This window comes from Monopterus albus, unplaced genomic scaffold (genome assembly GCF_001952655.1).
Source record: "Monopterus albus unplaced genomic scaffold, M_albus_1.0 scaffold199.1, whole genome shotgun sequence".
Taxonomy (NCBI): Eukaryota; Metazoa; Chordata; class Actinopteri; order Synbranchiformes; family Synbranchidae; genus Monopterus; species Monopterus albus.
Genome location: NW_018128079.1, coordinates 107,990 through 128,453, shown reverse-complemented (window position 1 = coordinate 128,453; position 20,464 = coordinate 107,990). Strand labels below are relative to the sequence as shown.

General features: G+C 41.7%; 4 protein-coding genes across 7 annotated transcripts in view; all 4 read right to left on the bottom strand.

The window, feature by feature from the left end:
- Positions 1-4,004, bottom strand: part of LOC109970459 (lissencephaly-1 homolog B) — a 17,962-nt gene extending 13,958 nt beyond the window's left edge. Inside the window, exon 1 of one of the 2 annotated variants that reach the window (XM_020618023.1) lies at positions 3,804-4,004. The gene's annotated coding sequence lies outside the window, so the exon portion shown is untranslated. Of the gene's footprint in view, positions 1-3,671; positions 3,697-3,803 lie in introns of those variants that run through there. The other variant, XM_020618024.1, reaches the window with a different exon arrangement.
- Positions 4,005-5,045: 1,041 nt separating this feature from the next.
- Positions 5,046-7,953, bottom strand: LOC109970460 (uncharacterized). 3 transcript variants are annotated; one of them, XM_020618025.1, is made up of 3 exons: positions 7,904-7,953; positions 7,580-7,661; positions 5,046-7,207 (listed from the first exon to the last, which is right to left on the bottom strand). In XM_020618025.1, exon 3 carries the CDS (start codon positions 7,162-7,164, stop codon positions 5,797-5,799), a length of 1,368 nt encoding a protein of 455 aa, XP_020473681.1. In that variant the 5' UTR covers positions 7,165-7,207; positions 7,580-7,661; positions 7,904-7,953; the 3' UTR covers positions 5,046-5,796. The 3 variants fall into 3 exon arrangements, with proteins under 3 accessions (XP_020473681.1, XP_020473682.1, XP_020473683.1); XM_020618026.1 differs by having other exon boundaries at positions 7,585-7,661; XM_020618027.1 differs by having other exon boundaries at positions 7,605-7,661.
- A 1,768-nt stretch (positions 7,954-9,721) lies between these two features.
- Positions 9,722-12,829, bottom strand: LOC109970466 (coiled-coil domain-containing protein 92-like). Its single transcript, XM_020618032.1, has 5 exons — positions 12,743-12,829; positions 12,192-12,340; positions 12,037-12,084; positions 9,989-10,409; positions 9,722-9,860 (listed from the first exon to the last, which is right to left on the bottom strand). The coding sequence occupies exons 2-5, from the start codon at positions 12,319-12,321 to the stop codon at positions 9,722-9,724; spliced, it is 738 nt and encodes a 245-aa protein (XP_020473688.1). The 5' UTR covers positions 12,322-12,340; positions 12,743-12,829.
- A 744-nt stretch (positions 12,830-13,573) lies between these two features.
- On the bottom strand, positions 13,574-18,720 carry LOC109970464 (F-box only protein 40-like). Its single transcript, XM_020618031.1, has 9 exons — positions 18,713-18,720; positions 18,210-18,576; positions 18,009-18,047; positions 17,415-17,896; positions 15,992-16,171; positions 14,943-15,184; positions 14,381-14,512; positions 13,910-14,243; positions 13,574-13,796 (listed from the first exon to the last, which is right to left on the bottom strand). The coding sequence occupies exons 1-9, from the start codon at positions 18,713-18,715 to the stop codon at positions 13,584-13,586; spliced, it is 1,992 nt and encodes a 663-aa protein (XP_020473687.1). The 5' UTR covers positions 18,716-18,720; the 3' UTR covers positions 13,574-13,583.
- Positions 18,721-20,464: the final 1,744 nt, after the last annotated feature.

Sequence of the window (20,464 nt, the reverse complement as noted above, 5' to 3'; positions counted from 1 at the left end):
TCTCTCCTCTATCCACTCACCCCAACCGGTCGAGGCAGAAGGCCGCCCACCAAGAGCCGGGGTCTGTCGGAGGTTTCTTCCGTTAAAGGGAGTTTTTCCTCCCCACTGTCACCAAGTGCTTGCTCAAGGGGGATTTGTTGGGTTTTCCCTATGTAATAATAGTGATAACAGTAAGGTCTAGACCTTACTTTGTAAAGTGTCCTGAGATGACTTTTGTTGTGATTTGGCGCTATACAAATAAAATTTGATTTGATGCACATTTATAAGGTTTGAAATCATACAGGAGAGAAGCCAGTTAGTCAAGTTGTTGGCAAAACCTTGCACAGCACTTGCATATTGTCTTTTACTGCATAATTCATACTCAAAGTAAAACTGAAGTGACACTCATTACAAGATGATTAGTCAAAACTTTTCAAAAGATGATTAATTAAAACTTTTCAAAATGCACCTGCACTGTTTTGCATTTTGTGACTTTCAGTCGAATTGTATTATTTTTCCAGTCATATATTTTGTCATTGTAGATTTCTTAAAAACAGTGTTAAAATATCAGATGGGTTCTTGTGAACCCAGTATTGCATGTCGTCTCATCTCATGAGCTAAGTGTATCATCACACTCCTACATCTGAACCACCACACCAACCTTCTAGACTATTACATAACAAAGACATTATCAGTAACTTTTGAATCTGCCTAAGACTCCTGAGCTTCACCAGCATCTGTATTTGAGAGACAGTCTTTAGAGGAATACAGAAAGTATGCTAAATAAATACGTGATGGTGTAAGGTCTGATGTCAATCAGTAGAAAGTCCTCCATTTATTGTGTTGAAAGGCAAGGTGTTATCTACACTTAGTGCTACTCAGTGAGAAAATGTTCAGTCTTATAAACCAAAGGGTCATGCCCCATTAGCCAAATGGTTACAGCGTACCACACACGTGCACAAGTGCATGTGTGACGTTGGTGGTCCAAGCCTGACCGCTGACAGTCTCCCCTTCTCTCTCTCTCTCTCTCCCCCTTGTTTTCTGTCCATCTCTCCACCACCCACAGACAAATATTCATTATCAAAAGGAAATAATGTAGAGGGCATCGTTTACAGCCCGTGTGACTGACCACTGAGTCCATTTCTCATACAAAACAATGAAAGTCTCTTTCGGCTTTTCCAGTTTAGGGGTCGCCACAGCGAATCGTCACACTGACAACTCACATGTTGACATTTGGCACGTGTTTTATGCCAGATGCCCTTCCTGACGCAACCCTGACTTGAACCCGGGCCGCAGCGGCGAGAGCGCTGCGCCTTAACCACTTTCCTACCAGGGACTTCTCATACAATAAAATGATTCTACCAAAGTAAGAGAATGTTAACACTTGTGGTTATCTCCTATGCAGAAATAATCCCATATTCTAACTTGGGCCATCCAGTATAAAGTCACAATTTATAGTTGACAGGTTTGATCTCCAGTGTGTTGAGAAAAAAGGCAACATTTCATGAAGCAAGATTCTGAATTGACACCTTCCTACATCTGAGGCACAATGGCTACACTGACCTTGTAACTAAACCAGAGTTGAAATAGACAATTTCAAATACTGTACTCAAAATCATGACAACATTGGGAGAGATATCTTGCATTTTGAGTTACAAAATGTCTGTATGCAGTAAAACAGGGATTAGTTTTTAGAAATGCCAGCAGGAACCTGTTGAAATTATCTTCACATAAGGCAACGTTCCTACACCTATTCAGTGATCATTCAGCCACTTTACATAATCATCATTTACTAGTAGAGCCAGAGGTATACATGCCCTGACTCACTGTTATAATTTAGTCTTGTGTCAAAATTGCCTTCATTAATAAAACAAATGTAAATAAAATTCAATAACATTTATAGGAGGCTCATTGCTTCCTTGCTACTTTAATGCTATTTTTAAAGGAAGGGGAGATTTACAAAAAAGTAGCACTAATTTTAGAAGACAATCAATGTAAACATATCAAAACAAACTGGCACTGGCACCGACACCACTGACAGTCAGCTATCATACCGTTTGTGTCAAGTTCCTGAGCAATATCCTCCTTATGGGCGAATTACTGGCACTGGCACTGACACCACTGACAGTCAGCTATCATACCGTTTGTGTCAAGTTCCTGAGCAATATCCTCCTTATGGGCAAACTTCAGGCCAGATAAGTCCCAGTGGCTGACAAGGCAAAGTCTGATTACAAATCACACTTTATGATCCATCTTATTTTAGTTAAATAGCAACCTACAAGATTTCATTACCTTTTATTAATCAATGTTAATCTCCATAGCAGGACGTATTGTGATATTAAGTCTACTGCCCCATAATAAAGCAGAAGTTACTGAACCTTTATCTAAAACACACAATGTCTTGTCAAGATTTAAATGTAACAAGACAGTGACAAAATTGCCAAACATAGCCCAATACGAATATATCTTTGATTTTTCAGTTAATAAGTATTGTACTTTAATAGATGTAGTTTTTGTCATCCAGAGGAGCAAATGAATACATGGGGTTACAGGTAGCAAAATTAAACTAGCAACAACAACGTGTTACTGTATCTGAGAACATAATCGGTAAACCCCTGAGATATCGGGGAGGCAGTCCTTGCTGTATAAAATATCTAGAACCCTGAAAGTTTCGTTACCTTTATTCTTTTTAGCTGGCATGAGCCTTCACATTTAATGCTTTGCAACGGCAGCTACTGGGCATTGGCAGGCATTAAATTAGCAAGTGAAATTTATCACGAGATGGTTTGCTAGGTCTCAAGTGAAATTCTTTCATGCTGATCCTTTTGTAGTCTCCACCCTGATTGTGAGTCCTCAAAAACTGGTAGATTATCTTATGAGAGATTTCAGTATGCACAACAAATAACAAACTGGTTAAAAGGCAGCTTTATCTTTTGGAGGATGGCTCTGATTTTAAAATCTGGCCGGAGTGACGTCTTTCCTAGCTTCGATGGCTACAAGGGCAAAGTTGCAGTAATGGCTCTGCAACGCCCTTTCCTGCTAACGTTAGCTTAGCACAATAACGTTAACTGGAGCTGTCAGTTTGAGCAGCCTAGCATTAAACAACCACACAGCCACCATACTACAACACACAAGGGGCGTTGATCTAAGCCAACAAACACCTAAACAACTTATCTTCTTGTTAACACTAACATTTTCCCGTTAAATGTATAGGGAAATGAAATATGCAACCCACGTTTGATTAACGTTATATCGACAGCCTCCAGTACTGGTTTAACTATTATAACGTTATTAAAACATTGAGAGTTTCCCACAACAGCTAAGGTCAACATTTCATATTTAGAATATAGCATTTACTGTATGCAATGTCTAGCAGCGACAGAATAGTTTACCCAGCCGTGATAACGTTATAGCAGCACCTATGTTAGCTTAGCCGGTTAACGAACTACCTTAGCTCATCCACACTGAACTTCCATAAATAGACGCAGCTAACGTTAGCCAAATGTTCAGCTAGTATAGGTGTCTCCATAGGAGTCACGCATTTACCGAAAAACAAAGAACAGCTTTTAAAGTGACAGTCACGTCCAACATAGATACATAATAACACAATTAGATTATATCGTCCTCTAGTCTCTGAATCGGTGCTCGTTGAAAATGCTAACTTTGCCACTTAGCTTAGCTTTCGGCCTCACCGCCATTTTGAGATCGGAACGGGAGAGCGCAGACACTGCAGGCAATTCGTCGTCAAAAATAACAAGTGTTATCTAAGTGCCCAAACACAAATAGAGACACGTATATATATATTAAAAAAACTTCAGACTTACCCTATGACTATTTATGATTCTCATATCCCGTAGACAGGTCGAAGCGTGTGATAGCAATCCTACTTTCGACGTGGTACTGTGACTTTTCACATCAGCCGGCACGGTCAGCCAGATTTTTTTCCTCTTTGGTACCGCATTTGCCCGGCCCCGGCTAACGGTCGCTGTGTGGATATCGGCAGCGCGCACGTTGTGGTGAGCGTAGCCACTCAGCTTACACGTCCCACGCTTTTATAATTAAAAGGAAAACACAAATATAAGTTGGACATGTTATAATTTTTAACGTACACAAGTTTGAATTTAGACCATTTTAAGTGTAAAGTCTGACAAGTTTGTCACTAAAGACAGAATGTAATGAAAGACAAATCATGCAACTGCTCCACAAATTGAACAATAAAACAGCTCCCAGGCCATATGATTCATTGTAGAATGAAGAGATAAAATAATGCCCAGATCCTTAATGTTCCCCTACAGTCATCTAGATATTAATGACAACAATAAGGCATCAAGTATAACTGCCTGTTAGTAGCATGGTATGATAATGGGTCCCTAGGCACAGATCTATAAAATGCACCCACCCTTCAGAGAGACAAAGTTACTTTAAACAACCTTTTTGAGTCTCCTTTTAGTTATTTGGGTCTGTGTGGTCATTTTGCACTTATGTCTGTGTTGTCATTTTATGTATTTACAGTATTTCTATGAATGAATAGTTTTTATATATCTGCATGTGGTCATTCTGCATTTATTTCTGCTAATTTGTCTTTGTAGTATGTTTGTGCCACTTTGTAGTTGTTTTGGGTCATAATGTCACTTTGCAGTCATTCTGCATGTATTTGTTGTTGTTTTGTGTGTTTGTAGTAGTTTTGTCTCTCTCTGTGGTTGCTTTATGTCTCTTTCAAGTAATTTGCTGGATATTCCAACAAGAAAAGGTCAGGGCTTCAAATAGAGACCCTATAAACCCTGGAGCTCCTGGGCTTGTACCCGATGGGCCCATTCAGTAGTCCATGAATGGAGAGTAGACATCCAAACCAGCCACAAAGATGATTTTGATATTTAGGTGTAGACAAACCACCTACTGTATCTCATTCTGAAAAGTGTTCCTAGCACAATGGTGAAGCCTAGTGGACACACAGGGGATTGCAAGACAACAGCAAGTCGTTTAGAAATCTAAGAATTTTTCAGTTTCAGTATATTACTCTTTTTGTTATCAGTAGAGACAAACGTAAAACTAATGTGGTTCCTCATTCATCTAGCAGCATTTTATTTAGTGTGCAAGGTTTATGCACTTTTCTGACAAAAGAGGAGAGTTGTACATATTTGCCATTAAAGTTACAGTCTACAGAGTTTATTTATAGATCCCAACAATAACTACAACAGCTGACAAATAAAAGGAAAACCCAACATAAAGTGTCTTAGAATGGTGCTAGGCCACCACATGCCATCAGAACAACTTCAGTGCAGCCTGACATTGACTGAACTCTATTGGATATAACACCATTCTTCTAAAAGATATTTTGATGTTGGTGGTGGAGACACTGTCTATCTAGCACATCGGTCCAAAGTCTCCCAGAGGCATTCATCTGGGTTGAGATCTGGTGACTGCGAAGGCCACAGTATATGATTTACATCATTTTCATACTCATTAAACTATTCAGTGACTCACTGCGCCCTATATGGATGGGGGCGCTGTCGTCCTGGAAGACACCACTCATTCATTCAGGTTTTAAATTGTCACCCATGTGTATACCTGGCTGCACATAGACATTCATTAGATAAGGCTCTCTTCTCAGTACAGAACAACCTTTTCCAAGATGAGGTAGCTGCATCCGTTTGTTGGCTGTGGTACCATAGTTGTCCAAACCAGGTTAACCTACTTTTTAACACTGGCAATATGCCTGGCTTTCATTTGCCATTGTTGCTTATTGTTTGAGGTCATTTACAGAAGTCTGACAGAATACACAGGTGTTTTATGGTAAATGTCTGTTTAGTACATAGTTCAGTGTTGTTGTCTGGTGCCTGCAGGTCCGAAGTCTTTTTGCTTCATCTCAGCTCCATCCTCTTCCAGTGGTTGCAAAACTGTCTCTAACTCCAAAACATGCTGCAGACCAGTCTTGTTGTTGTCCTCTTCCCTCTGTGGTGTGTGCAGGTTTTCCTGGCAGTGAATATAATCTGCCTGGTCCTCAGACCAAATTATGTTAGTTTTTGTGGGGATAATATGATGTTCTTCTTCATTTACCTTCTGATCTGACAGCACAGTATCAGTGTTTCTGATGCTGTATTTTGTTGGCTTCTGTGACTCCATTGCAACATCTACCTTGTTAATATTTTGTTCAGTCAACACCACTGAAGTACATTCTGACTGATTGTTTCGTTCTTTGTCTTTTATGGCCTCTTGTTTCTGCAGTATGTGCTGCTCTATCCAGTCTATGTTTTCCTGAGCACCAATAGTTTTCTGTTGCAACTTGAAGACATTTCTTTCAACAGAGTTTAACACTTCTTTTAGCTCAGCACTGTGTTCTGTTTGAATATGCTCATGGATGTGATTCTCTTTCAGCCTTTCCTGTTCAGCTTCCTTGTCTATATCTCCAAAGGCCAGTTTGTTTGTCTCTTGCTGTGTTTCCATTTTCCCTGGTAACTCTAGCTCTGCAAAAATGTTTATGTCAGACCAGGCTGTAGAATCCACTATCCTTTTCTTTTGTTTCTGCAGCAGCATATCAGTGACAATTCTTGAGTGTCTTTCTTGTGATGTTTGTGTATCTGTTTGTACTTCTGAGAGCACATCCAGCCGTTTTAGCATTTCATGTTCTTTCTTAACATCTGCAGCCATCTCTTGTCTAGTGCCGGTGTTTGTTAGCGTGTTTACATCTCTCACCACAGTCTTGTTATTGTACACAAGTGTTTCTGTTTGTGTCTGAACTTCTGCCTGTGACTCTGTCTGAGTCTGTACCCCCATACCCATCTGTGTCTCCACTTCTGTCTGTGTCTCAACCTCAGAATACCCCCAGATTTTCCCTGCATTGCTCCTCTCTTGTCCTTCATCTACCCTCACTCCCTCGCCTCTTCCATCTTCCTCCTCAGACACCAGCAAACACACCATCGGCTCCACCAGAGTCATGTCTCCTCCCAGGCTGCTGCTTAGAATGATATCAGGAAACAGGAAGTGCTCCGGTTCAGGGGCTAGATTTGTCACACTGGCAGAGACGGTCAACACATCGTCCTCCAAGTCATCTGGCAGACTTGGTGATTCACATTCACTCTCTTCACTGGACAGCAGAGGGGATCTTTCTGCCTCACCCTGGGCTGGTGCATCCTTACACTTAAAGTAGTTTGACAATGTGCCACAGCACTGAACTATGTTTCCCATGGTGCCTTTGTGCACAAAACTGCAATGTAACTGTGCAGGTGACCTAAGGGAGAGAAGACCAAAGTGTTTATAGGGTTTCGAGCTATTGAGAGAAACTTAGAGGTAAACTACAGTCTTATATGAAACACCCACACTGGTTGTTTTGTGTTCTTTGTGTTTTTTTGTGCTTTTTTTTGGTAGTTTTGCATCCCATTTTGGTCATTGTGTGTATTTTTGTAGTCACTTTGTGTCTCTTTTAAGTAGTTTAGGTCCCCTAAATGCATGATCACTTTGAATTAAGCTGCTAAGTATAAATTGTAAACAGCTTTGTCACCGTCACGTGTGTGCATTTGTATGACGTGTGGATGCAAGCAACTAAGACCCTCGCAACAGCTGACTACAGGAAGATTACATTGTGTTCCTGCAGCATTGTCACCTTACAGTGAAGAGGACTGATAAACCTCAGAGACAAAATCCCATCAGATGATCTCTGGAATAATGATGGACATGTGGGAATCCTGGAACACAGATACAGTAGTTTTAGTGTAAAAATGCCTTTAAGTTACAGTTCAGCTATCTAAACCTAAACACAACAGACCTAAATGGATACAGTTTTAATGTCATGAACACATCAGAGCTTAACACATCTTATTCAAAAACAAAAATGCAGCTGAAATCTATGCATCTATCTCAAACAACAGAATTAATAAAACAACATCAATACGACATTTGTGTGATCAATCTACAGTATGTGTCCTACCAGCCAGGGACTGCCAGTATGTGTCATCATCTCCAGGCTCCTCTAGTGTTACTCCTGCCGCACACTGTTTTCCAGACTTTCCTCAAGATCAGGACTCTCCCCTGTCCTTGCTGCAAAACCATATTACACAAACTATGTTACTGCATGTGTGTGCGTCTGCCTTTCATGGCCAGAGAGAAAGAGAGAGTCTCTCTAGTCACACACATAAATACACATTCACACACTTAGCATCCATCTCAGTCCAGAAGAAGCCAACCTCTCTGCTGGTCATGATGTAACTTCCTGTATTCAGACCAATCCACGCACTCTCTACCATCCTTGAATGTGAGCATGTGCAGAAGGTGTATAAATAGCAGGAGCAGGATGTCTGGCACCTATTCATAGTTTGAGCCCTTGTGAAAATTATACGATATGGCATGACTCAGCACACCGCTCTAAAGACACAAAGTCCAAGAAACAAACCTCCAGTATTTGGTCTCCACTCCCTTCACACGCTCTGGTTGCCTTGGCAGCACTGCAGAGAGACATTAAAATTCTGGGCACAGTCACCAAGACAGCAGTGGGAACATTGTAGAAGGGGACTCATGCTAGGAGACGGGTTGCAGGTGCACAGTACGTTGACTACTTGTACGTAGTTTGTAGTATTTTATCAATGCTTAAATTACATTTAAAAAATGCTAATTACTTTATGGTAATTGTGGTCTATAAAATGTAAGAAAATAATGAAAAAATTAAGTCAAAAGATGTTTCTGATGTCTCATATTGTCTGACCAACAGTCAAACCCCAAAGATATTCAATTTACAGTCATAAACTAAAATGACCACCTCACAGTTGTACACCTCCACCAATCAGTCAAGTTTGTGGGAATGGGGTGGACATGAGGACACATTGACCCTGACCTGTGACTGCCATAATCTAATAATCAGTTCATCTTTGATGTCCAAGGAATTCCTGTGATAACGCTTTCACAAAAATGGAATGAAAGAACCTGAAAACATAATGACTCTAGCTATGGCTATTGCCAGCACAAAAAATACAGTTGGGGTCTTGATTAAAAGCCTGTGAACACCACTATAACCATGTGCAACGGGCCTTTATCAGAGAAGACATTTGGCCACAGTAGAAAAAGCACAAGTGTAAATAATGAAATTAATCATGCTTGAACTCCCTTTAGTTGTTCCAGGGTCCTAGTGTCGTTCATTCTGGTGCATTTCCATGGTTTACCGGGACACTTGATTGGAACAGACACATTATTAGTGTTGTCACCTGTGAATTTCCTCATATGGCAAATCAAAATATCTGCTGTGAAAAATGCCCACTAAAAAAATCAGAAAAAACATGACAACAGAAATACTGTTCTGCCATTACTAGGCACATTGCATGAATTTAATAAAGTGCAAATCATACAAAATGTCCCTAAGCCTTTTGGTGCGACTTTCTGAACCTGGAATATGGCTAGTGCAGTGAAAAAGCAGGTTGCCACTTTGAACAGTTTGGTGTAAATGTTCATACACCCAGAGGCAAGGCTACTAATTACAGGCAAAAGCCATGATCAACATCATTAAACTCAAAAGGCATCCAAATGAAACAGTACCATCATTCAGTCTTTTTTGACCCACTAAGATTTTTGTACCATCAGTGTGACAAATTCAGTGAATATGTCTATGTGTAGCTTTGATCACACACCCTTGTGCAGCTAAATCTAAGTATCAACCTCCTGCAATCTACAGACAATCACAAGGTTACTTCTCTCAAACTTTTTCTAGAATCACTTTATCAGATGTTGCTGGAAGACGTCACCTCTCCATCTTCATCTGTCACAGAGCAGTTTCTCCCTCTCCTGCTCCCATGTCCACCCTTCTGTGCACCCTGCTGTCCTCTATATCTTCCCACTCATCCTCCATCCCCTCTCCATCCTGCATCCTGATTGGTTGGTTCAAGCGAAGGAGGCGGTATCTAAGTGGCACCAGGAACAGGGCAGGGTCTGGCATGGGGTGTGGCCTCTGTGGTGATGTCACTCTCTCCTGCGGAACGCAAGCTCTGACCCTCTCCTCTCTCACACTGACACGCCTCCTGCGTCTCACCTCTCTGGAGGAGGTGGAGACAGAAGCCATTCTGAGCCCTCGCCATCATCATCTTCATCCTCCTCTTCCTCTTCTTCTTTTTCTTCCTCCTTTCCTCTGGGTTCCCCTTCCCTTTCTGCAACAGAGTCTGTGCACTGCCGTTGCTGAAACAATTTTAAACGTGCGCTGTGGAGCTCATGACAGAGGGTTGTTGTAGTGACATTTTGACGCTGCAACTCACGACTCAGTAACGTGATCTGGTGGCTGCGGCGTTTCAGTTCCTCCAGGAAATGTCGCTCTTCTTCTCTGAGGCTCCTTCCGAGTGCTGATGCTCGTGCCCGGCCAGCCCGCAGCTCCCCACGTGTAGTGACAATCATGCACTGCTGGTCCCGTAGGAGACACTCTGCAGCCTCACAACGTGCTGCCAGCTCTGCTTCCGCCTCTAAGAAACATAAACACAGTCAATAATACACAATTAAATGCGCCAAAGAATGGGAGCGCATTCATATGGAAGCTCAGTGTACGAGTTAAATAATGTTTACCCATTATTTGGCCCCAAAGACGGGGCTGTCAGGACATGCTGTCATAAATCTTCAGAGCTCCACAGTAAACAACACCATTTTCCAGACTTATCTTACCCTTGAAGGTACCCTTACTTTACATACTGTCATGTTATGACACAACAGGCTCCTGAGAAGAGACACGTAAAAAACCGCTCATTACTCCTGCAATGGAACAAGAGCCCAGGAGTGAAAAAGACCCAAAGTGACTACAAACAACAGCAGGGTGGCCTTTTTTTCTCTGTTTGCAGTCATGGGTCTCCTTGTAATTGTTTTGCATGAATTTGAAGTTGTTTTGAATTTCTTTGTGGTTGTTTGGAGTTTTTTTGGTCATTCTGTGTCTTTTGTGATAATTTTGTGTGTCTGGTTTTGTGACTGTGTGGTTGTTACGCCTCTCTTTGTGGTCATTTTTGCATTAATTTGCAGTCAGTTTATGTGTCTGTAGTATTTCTGTGTCTTTTTGTAGTTGCTTTGAGTCTCTGTGGTCATATCGCATCTCTTTGCAAACACTTTGTGTATATTTGTTGCATCTGCCTGTGATTGTTTTGTGTCTTTTTTCAGGTCATTTGATTGACTTTCCAACAAGAAATGTCACCTCAAACAGAGGCTCTGGTCTAGGGAGCCCCTAAACCCTTGGGCGCCTGGGTCTGTGTCCAATAGGCCCCTTTACTAATCCATCCATACACACTCCATGGACTGAAGTGTATATTATATGCACTTTACACACAAACAGAGTGTTGAGGATGATGACTGTATCCATTAGGACATTTTTCCTGTGCTTCATCTTAAATTTCAGCTGCGAGGTCCACTCGCCTCAGTTTACATTTTGAACAATTTTCTTTTCAGTGTGCTTTTCTGTTTCCTCCTCATGTTGCATGACTCAGTGCAGCCTCACAAGATACATAGAAAGCTCTGGTCTCCAAATAAATGTTTCTGTCTACCAACCTTTCATGAAAAATGTTATATTTTCTCTTACAAAGTAAACATGCTCAGTAATAAACCTATCTGTCTGATGCAGCACATGGAAAAAATTTTTATGGAGCATTTCTTGCAGCAAACACAGAGCACATTGTTACCAGGACAAGTTCTGTCACAAACAGCTAACTAGTGACGCACTAATTCACTTTGTTCTCAGCCGATACTAAGTACCAGTCCAGTAGAAGTGGTCTCTTTACCCAGATTTAAAATCTCTGTACCTTTAAACATGTGACATCCCTATTACTAACAACTATACGTAATGATAAAAACCCATATGAACCATATATCATTAAAATATGAGTAAATATAATCATTCATAATGTTTATAATAATGCAAATGTTTCAAAATGATGTTGCACAATAGCTCAGCATTGTTCCCTTTATAATGTGAAGTCCTTTGTCTGCTGTGAAGTGAATGTCCAGTCCTGCTCTGCAAAGCCTTTTGTCCTTTCCTCTCCATACTTTTGATATATTCACCTTTTCTAACTTACAGTTTTCCCCTTTGTCAGCAAAGGAGTTATAGCCTCTTACCTGCTGTGTTTCTTTCAGGAAACCTGGAGTCCAGCTCACAGCTTAGCTCTGCAGACAAGAGGATGAGAACCACAAACAACAGACAAAAAACAGTTAAACGGGCTGTCAAGTGGTTAGTAGACATAAAGAGATGGAGAGCAGCAGGTCAGACCCACCGTGACAGCGTCTCTTCAGGTGTGTGATCTCCATCTGCAGACCCGTCAGCATAACTACGTGCTCCTGCTTCAGGAAGGCGATGCCTCTCTCCACACTGAGCACCTGCTGCTCCAGCCTCCCGGCATCCATGGCTCAAGGCCCACACAACCTGCACACAGATGTTGGCAGCTGGATGTGTTAAGATGAGGGATTTTCTCTGGCTGTTTGTATTACAGCTTGAGAACGGTGTCCAAATTTTAGCTCTGTTAAACTGAACGGTGCTTAAGTGTCAATTACATGGCAAACAAATAAAAATGATAAAACAGCCATAGTCATTATCATTATTCTTATAGTTTACCTTACACTCCTCACACTATTACTACTATAACGATCTTATTGGCGCTTTTCCGGCAACATTTAGGAGGTTTATATGCTTGCAGCTTATTTGCTAAAGCCCATTGTCTTATTTAATGTTGCTGATTTGATTTCACTCGCAGCTCTCTGATTTCTACACGGTTGGTCATTAGTGTCTGCTTGTAACAGTACATTCATCCCTGTGACCGTGGCCTACCGTGATACTGGAGCGGTAGTCTATTCGAAGGGTTTCTCATGGATCCTCGTATCGCCTCGGTAGCCTAACTCTGTCCTTTAAGAAGCTGCTGTCTTTTTCTGTTCTCCGGTGAGCTGCTTCACTGTTGGAGCTGGATGGATTTTTTTATTTCTAAGTGTGAGTGAATCCCGCTGCAGTCAGTCGAAACAACCTCCTCATAACCTTCTGGCATCTATCTTCACAACAAAGCAGCCCTGTATAAGGGGTGATTAGTGCCGCGGAGCAGGAGGAGGAGCTTCGTGGAGATTGGTGCTACTACCAGTTGTTACCAGCAGGAAAGAGAATGAATATATGATTACTGGCTGTATGGGTGTTAATTTTGCACTTATCATATATTCAGGAAAAGGAGGACTCGTGCAGAACAGTGTATATCAGGGCAGCCGGTGCCACTCTACTACAACTTTCCAAATAATCATGATTTTACTTAAATAATCTCAAACACTTGTCTCTGAGTGTCACATAATGTAGCTAAGAACAGCCATTATGTTAACTTATATGGATCTACATCTGGGGGAAACTTGCCATCTGCCCTAATAACACTACTCTGAGATGTCACATTCTTTTTATTACCTCCAAGGCGATGCAAGACCCTTGATTTACTGCTGTAATGTGAATATAACAGATCATGAAAAAAGAAAAGCTGCACAAGTTCAGGCTGATTTTATTTGTTCTGTGTAATGCTTTGTGACGTGCTGATCAAAACACATCCATACACTTGTGCAGAATAATCTAGTCATCACTGCAAATAATATATGACTAAATTATTTAAAGTAGACACAGCAGGTTGAATAAAATGTTTTCTTCATTGTTGCCATCTGTTTCCCGTGAAATGGTTGATGAGGCTCCAGTTCTCCTGGCTGCGCCCCTGTTTCTCGCTCATGCTGGGGAGAGGAACAGGCTCTATGTGCAGAAAGGTCTTATAGTAAGAACAAACTTTTAAATGAGCAGATATAGGAGGGGTGTCCACCATGTGCCATAAATCCACTGGGGAGAAGAGGTGACTGAACTCCCATACCTGGCGAGAAACAGGAGTCAGGAGGAGAGAAAGAGAAACAGTTAGTAGTGGATTCATGGTTGTAAAAGCCTGAAATGATGGATGAGTTGAATGTATCAGTTTGTATATCTCACAGGTTTGGCCCTCCACTTGGTTCCTCCACGTGAGTAGGTCTTTTTTTCCCAGCAGAGGGTGACCATCCCTCTCTCCTGCAGCAGAGACGAGCACACCTGCCTCATGAGCCGGGACACCAGAGCTAGCTGGGACAGGGACAGACTGTCCAGGAAACTGGCCATGTGGCACAGGACCTCGTACGGCAGTGAGCTCAGAGAGTCCTCCCCTCCTCCTGCCTGACCTCCTCGCTTCCTCTGGTCGAAGGAAGAGCCCACTGAGCCCCTGGGTGCCTGGGAGCTTTCATCAACTGAGGTTACAAGGGTTGGACGCAAGTTGAAACTCCTCAGCTGCTGACTGTTGTGTGTGTGGTGGGGGTAAGCAATCCCTTTCACATTAACACATTGTATTCATAATGCTTTTAATACATTATTGTAAAACATAGAAAATTCAAGTTGTGAAAATATTAAATAATGGATGTGAGTTGTGCTCACTTGTAGGTCACAGTAGCTTTATGTGTGGAAGGCTGAAATCTCCTCTGGCTGTAGGTGCATCCCAGATATGATAGTGGGCATCTCTGCTCAAACCATCCACTCAGACACATCTGGATGTCACTGTGGACATTTCTGAAAAGGAGAAGATGAATAATATGTTGATTAAACACACCTCACATTTTGTGCCTTTATCCCGCAACCAGGAAAAAAGGCACTCACTTGTAAGCATATTGTGGGTGGTGGACAAATGAGCATAAGTACAGGATCTGCTCTAATTCTATAGAGACACCACGTTCTGTCGCATTTTCACTGGATTTATCACACAGTAAAATCTTAGTTAATGCACCTTTAAGGCAACAGCTAAAAACCTCTGTCCTCAACCAAAGATACAAAAAAGGGGGAGTTAGGGTACAAAATCAGCACATAGGGGAAAATGTATTATACAGTGAAGGCATAGTTGAAAGGAGAGAAGAGGGACAAACTGCTGAAAATGTCACATAGCAGGTCAGCGGAGGTCACACTAAAATTCAAACACAACCACGTCAGTAGTATTCACACACACCTGTAATGTGTGGCAAACTCCCTGCGGTGGAAGGTGTGACCACAGAGGAAGGTGAAGACACTGCTGGCTCTGTTGTGTCTGCTGTTCACACTCTCTGTCTGCAGCTGCAGGTGGAGCTTCAGTGGTTTGTCCACCATCACCTGCTCCAGGGTCGTTGTCTTTTTAAATGGGGATGAGCGGAATGAGTGTGTCTGTGTTCCCACATCAACATAAATTCCATCAAATGTTTTTGATTCACTGATCTGCATGGAAAACAATTGAGACCTGATTAATTCTACTTAGAGAACCATGAAAATGTTTTTGTGTGTGTTAGATAGTTTACGGAGTCATGAATCATTTTTACAGACAGTCCAGGAAGCCACTGTTTCTCCATTCATAGTTAAGAGGAAGCCACTGTTTCTCCACTCATAGTTAAGAAGTGCTGACAGCATGAAGGAGCTGATTTCTTTCTTTGCTACACAATATGAAAGTCAGTCTACATTGGCCTAAAACTGGTTTTAGTCATGAAATATACCACTGATAACATCTTTTTAAAAATTGTTTATTTTTTTATTTTTATTGGGGAATTCATGTTCCTTAGAAAGCTACTTCCAAAGAGAGAGAGAGAAAAACACACAGCACCCTTAAGATGCTGAGAAACAGTTTGGATTTCTGACATACTTCTTTTTAAGCTGATGTATAGTAGTAAAATGAATGGAAGCCATGACTGCCTGAAAGGCAGAGGTGAAAGTTTCCACTAGTTTTTATTTATTTATTATTACTTTACTTTATTATTCCACATTTTTCAACACCCTGACCCATGTGCATGGTTTACAAGCAGTATATCAAATTTGATTTTTGCCTTTGATGGACACTTTTAAACAGTAAAAAAACATGTTCAGATGTATTAATGTTCTCAGTACAGCTGCTACTCTTTCACTGGACATTATTAACTTTTTTATGACCTGACACATTAAAAAGTACTGTATACAAATGGTGTTCCACTTTCATTTCCCTTATTTGCTCATGTGCAGTTTATATTGTTTTACTGTCAAAAATGTTTGGCTGACCTTGTGACCCATGACCTCCTTCTCAGCGTAGCCCAGGAGGGTGGCTGCTGCTTCATCACTGAACCAGTCCTCTTCGCTGGCTCTGAGGTCAGACGTGTCTACGCTGCGAGTCTCACTCTGAGCCCGTACTGCAGTGTTGTACAGATTGATCCGCCGCCCGTAGTGATAGCTAACAGGGGTCTTACAGAATGAAGTACATGTGAATATATTATGTCACATTAGAAGCCAAGAGTGCATAGTTAACTCATCTTTGGTAAGTGATTATAAGTCAGATTAAATATGATGTAATTTGTTGATCTCTGTTTTGATATAAGACTGCAGTGTTTATGTATAAAGCCAGAAACAATTTATTACCTGGTGGAATTCAAAATCTATTTAATGAAAGGGAAGGGGGATACAATTTAAGGGGTCAGTTAAATTTAAAAATTCATGCTATACGTACAACCAAAAAAAGATTCTGTGTTTCCATAAGTGGGGTAAAACTATGGAATAATCTAAGTGCGGACATAAAAAATAGTAATAGAATTGATGAGTTTAAACATAAATACTGTATAAAGGTATGTGTCAATCAAGATATATGCATGATCAGGCTCAATGAGATGGAATATTGTGGGTGTGGTGTATGCATGTTAACACCTTGTAATAATTTTTTTGTACATTAATTGTGTGGTGTATAAGAAAATTATTTAAGAAAGTAATTATGTAAGAATGTTAACACTGTTATAATTTTGTGGTGTAGAAGAGAATTATTTACTGCTTGCAAACCAATGATGGTAAGATGATGTCATGGGGTAGGACTGGATAAGTCTGACTTCTTCCTACTCCATTCAAGCATGTACTAGGTATAAGCAAATTGATATTGGATTATGTGCAAAAGTATGTGTGTTGTCATATCAACTGTCTTTACATGCTTGAAAGAATAAATCAAATCAAATCAAATCAAATCTTATTTGCCCAATGTCTTTTCAGCCTAGAGGGTCTAATGAAACTGATACCATAAGCAGCCTCCAATTCAAAAGCAGTGTTATCTGACTAATGAGTAAATTTGTCAGCCTAGTAGAGCACTCTGCTTACTGCTAATGTGACAAAAAGCACTACTCAAAGCTCAAATTACTCCCAAATTAAAATGACATCAGTTCAATACAAAGGTAAAATCATGAGCATGCTAGGTTACTAGTGCTACCAAAACAAACACTATAGCTTTAGGTCCACACTTTAAAATTAGGCACCTACAGATAATGGTGCAGTGGGGAAAAAAAGTGTGAGACTGCATGAGATGTGTGGCTTATGGACTCACAGGCAGAGTCGAATGGCTGGGGAGTGTCACTGGCAGCCACTTTGACTGAAGCATACTGATATTTTAAAAGGCTTTAAAAAAACAGCTCTGTTTTTACAGTAAACAAAAGAAGTGCGTAATCATTACCTTGTAAGTAGGGTGCAGGGTCTGGACTGGAATAGGCTCCAGGCTGCCATACACAAAATCTTTCTCCCTCGGGGTACAGGCCTCAATTTGTCCGAAAGCCAGCAGCATGCGCCCGTGATGCACCATATACATGTTGTATTCCTGAGGAGTGAGCTCCTGCCCCAGACGCTCCAGCACCCCCTCCTGCCATGGGGCCAGCCCTGTCTTTTTTGTGTCTGGCAGGGGGCAGTTTCTAGAAACAGCTGCACCATCCTGCCTCTCAGCCTCCTTTAAATCTCTCCCACTCTGGGCTATCCCCTTCTCACCAGGTCTTGGGTTTTGTTCGGGATTGTCTTGACCTGCCTGAGCGACAGCGCAGCCACCTTTCTCCATGCTGAACATTATCTCAGACAGGTTGTATTTGTCTTTGCTGGGGACTGAGTCTTGTACGACACTACTCTGTGTAGGAAGTTTGACCACATCATTCTCACACAAGTCGTTTTCTGAAAAAACAGATGTATGGAGACACTTGTTAAAGGAAGTCTCATTGTTTTAGTTTGTTTTTAATTGGTTATCGTATTTGTTTTGGACTAAAAACAACACTACATGATTCACCTTTCTTGGCATTACAGTCTGCAGCACCACTGACAATCCCTCCCATTGCCATCTCCTGTTTCTCCTCCTCCATTATTTCTTCCTGCTCCTCTTCTTCCTCCGTCATCTCTGGATAGAGGGGCTTCATTTTCAGGCGGTGGTAAAGGTCTGATTGATCCACCAGGGCCATGGCAAAATCTAATGCATCACCCTGACCCTCACTTTCCTTCAGCACATTCTCCTGCAGGGCTGTGTTGCATTGTGGGTTTGTGTCGTCAGTCGGCCAGCGGTTCCACTCCATGGAGCAACACACCACGCTGGCTGGACACACCTGGAGATGAGCTGCCTGCAAGGAGCGGGCCAGCTGCACCGGGCAGCCATATTCAGCATTGAAGCAGGGCACCCTCACATTAGGACAGAGCAGCAGGTGATCCTCCTCTTTGCAAAGATGGAAGACAGCTCCACAGTGCAGGCGGCAGGGGATGAGCGCACAGCTCATGGAGGGCTCCACCCGAGCCCTGCAGCGCCGGCTGTAGCAGGAATCACAGTGGACATGCTGTTGCACCCTGGAGGCTCGAGAACGATGACTCTGGATGAGAAAGATAAAGAGAGGAGCCAGTGAAGATGAAATAATCAAAGAGAAGGATAGAGATTTGCCTAGAAAGCCAACATAGACATAGCACATGATTCAACATCAGTAATTATAGCTGACAAATCTGACTCACCATATCTACAGGACTTTAAATGAGAAGTTTTGTAATCCTGCAAGAAATATACAGAAAATTGATACAGCTTTAAACTTTAATTTGCACTCTAACCCTAACAAGTTTTCTCTGCCTACTCACTAGTCTTGGGTTTGTTATTTAGTAATTAATGTTTTGACCGAGTAGCATGGTGGTTAGCTTTGTCTCCTCCCAACAGGAAGGTTTTGGGTTCAGGCCCCGGCTGACCCGACACCTTTCTGTGCGGAGCTTGCATGTTCTCCCTGTGCCTGCGTGGGTTCTCTCCAGTTGCTCTGGCTTCCTCCCACAGGCCAAAGACATGCAGCTTAGGTTGACTGATGACTCTAACTTGCCTGTAGGAGTGAGTGTATGTGGTTGTTTGTTTACATGTCAGCCCTGTGATAGACTGTCGACCTGTCCTAGGTGGACTCCATCTCTCATCTAATATCAGCTGGGATTGGGTCCAGCCACTCGGTAACCCTATTCAGGAATAAGTGGTTGTCAAGATTCTGTTTTCTCTGCTTCTGGTATCGTGCTTTTATTCTGACACCACTTCCTGTTACAGTCTCACCTCAGCTACGGACACTTTACCCTATTCAGTGAAAATTGTTTGCACCTGTTGACACCCATTTATAGGCAGCTTCCTCCCACCAGGAAGCTGCCAGATTGTTCTAACTCATGTTCAGACTTTCCAGCGTTTTTTCTTGTGCTTATTATTCTAACTCTGACCCCGGATTGCCTTGTGTCCACCGATTACTGCCTAACCCTTCCGATTTGGTTTGTATTCTGTGCATCGACTTATAGACTTCCCTTACTGACCGTTCTTCTTGTGGATACCTTGGATGTGTGAGTTTGCTGGCTCTGACCCTGGATTGGATTATAGACCTGAGAGTGATACATGTTGAATCAGACTCCTGCATTGTGTACAGTTTGTTTGTTACCAGTGCTCTTATTAAAGAGTCAGTGTTTTGCCTTTACTCGTCTGGCCCTATAATTGAGTTCACCCCGACATTATTGGCAGCTTTACACGCTGTCCCTGACAGTGGTAACAATAACGGATAGATGGGATGGATGTTTTGACCTTATGAAGGTATCACTGTAGATGAAAAGTCTAAATAAAAGTATTACATTTCATTCTGAGGGGAATATGAATGTCTACCAAATTCTATGACAATTCATCCAATAGTCGTTGAGACAGATAGATATTGTCATGACCAGCGACACAGGCCACTCAAGTAATTAGAAGCACAAAAAGACAGTTGGAGGAAAATGATGCCATAGCTTTTGTCCTTCATGCACTTATACAAATGTTACTTGGCTTCAATACACTCGTATAAAACACATTAAAAAGTACCTATTCCACATTCTTGTGAAACGTCCAGCCTAAGATAGAGTATCAAAGTATTTAAGCACATTCACATTGGTATCTTCTCTACACAAAGGTCTTACCAAGGTGCCACCGCAGACATGTTGTTTCCTCTCACAAGTTTTACAGCATTGCTTTCGGTCCCTAAGCTTTTTGACCTGGCAAGTTAAAATTAGCTAAGCAGCACCAAACAGCTTCAGCAGGCAAAATACCCCCCTTAGTTAACCTTCTGCTGAAATGACTGCCATGAAACATGCACTGATTATGCTTTGATGATTCTAAAGTCTGCACTAGAGGACACTGTTTGGGGTGTTGAATCCAACTCATATTGCTCTCTTCAGGTTGCAAACAATTCTCAGCAGTAGCACATTATGAATCAGAGGAAAATA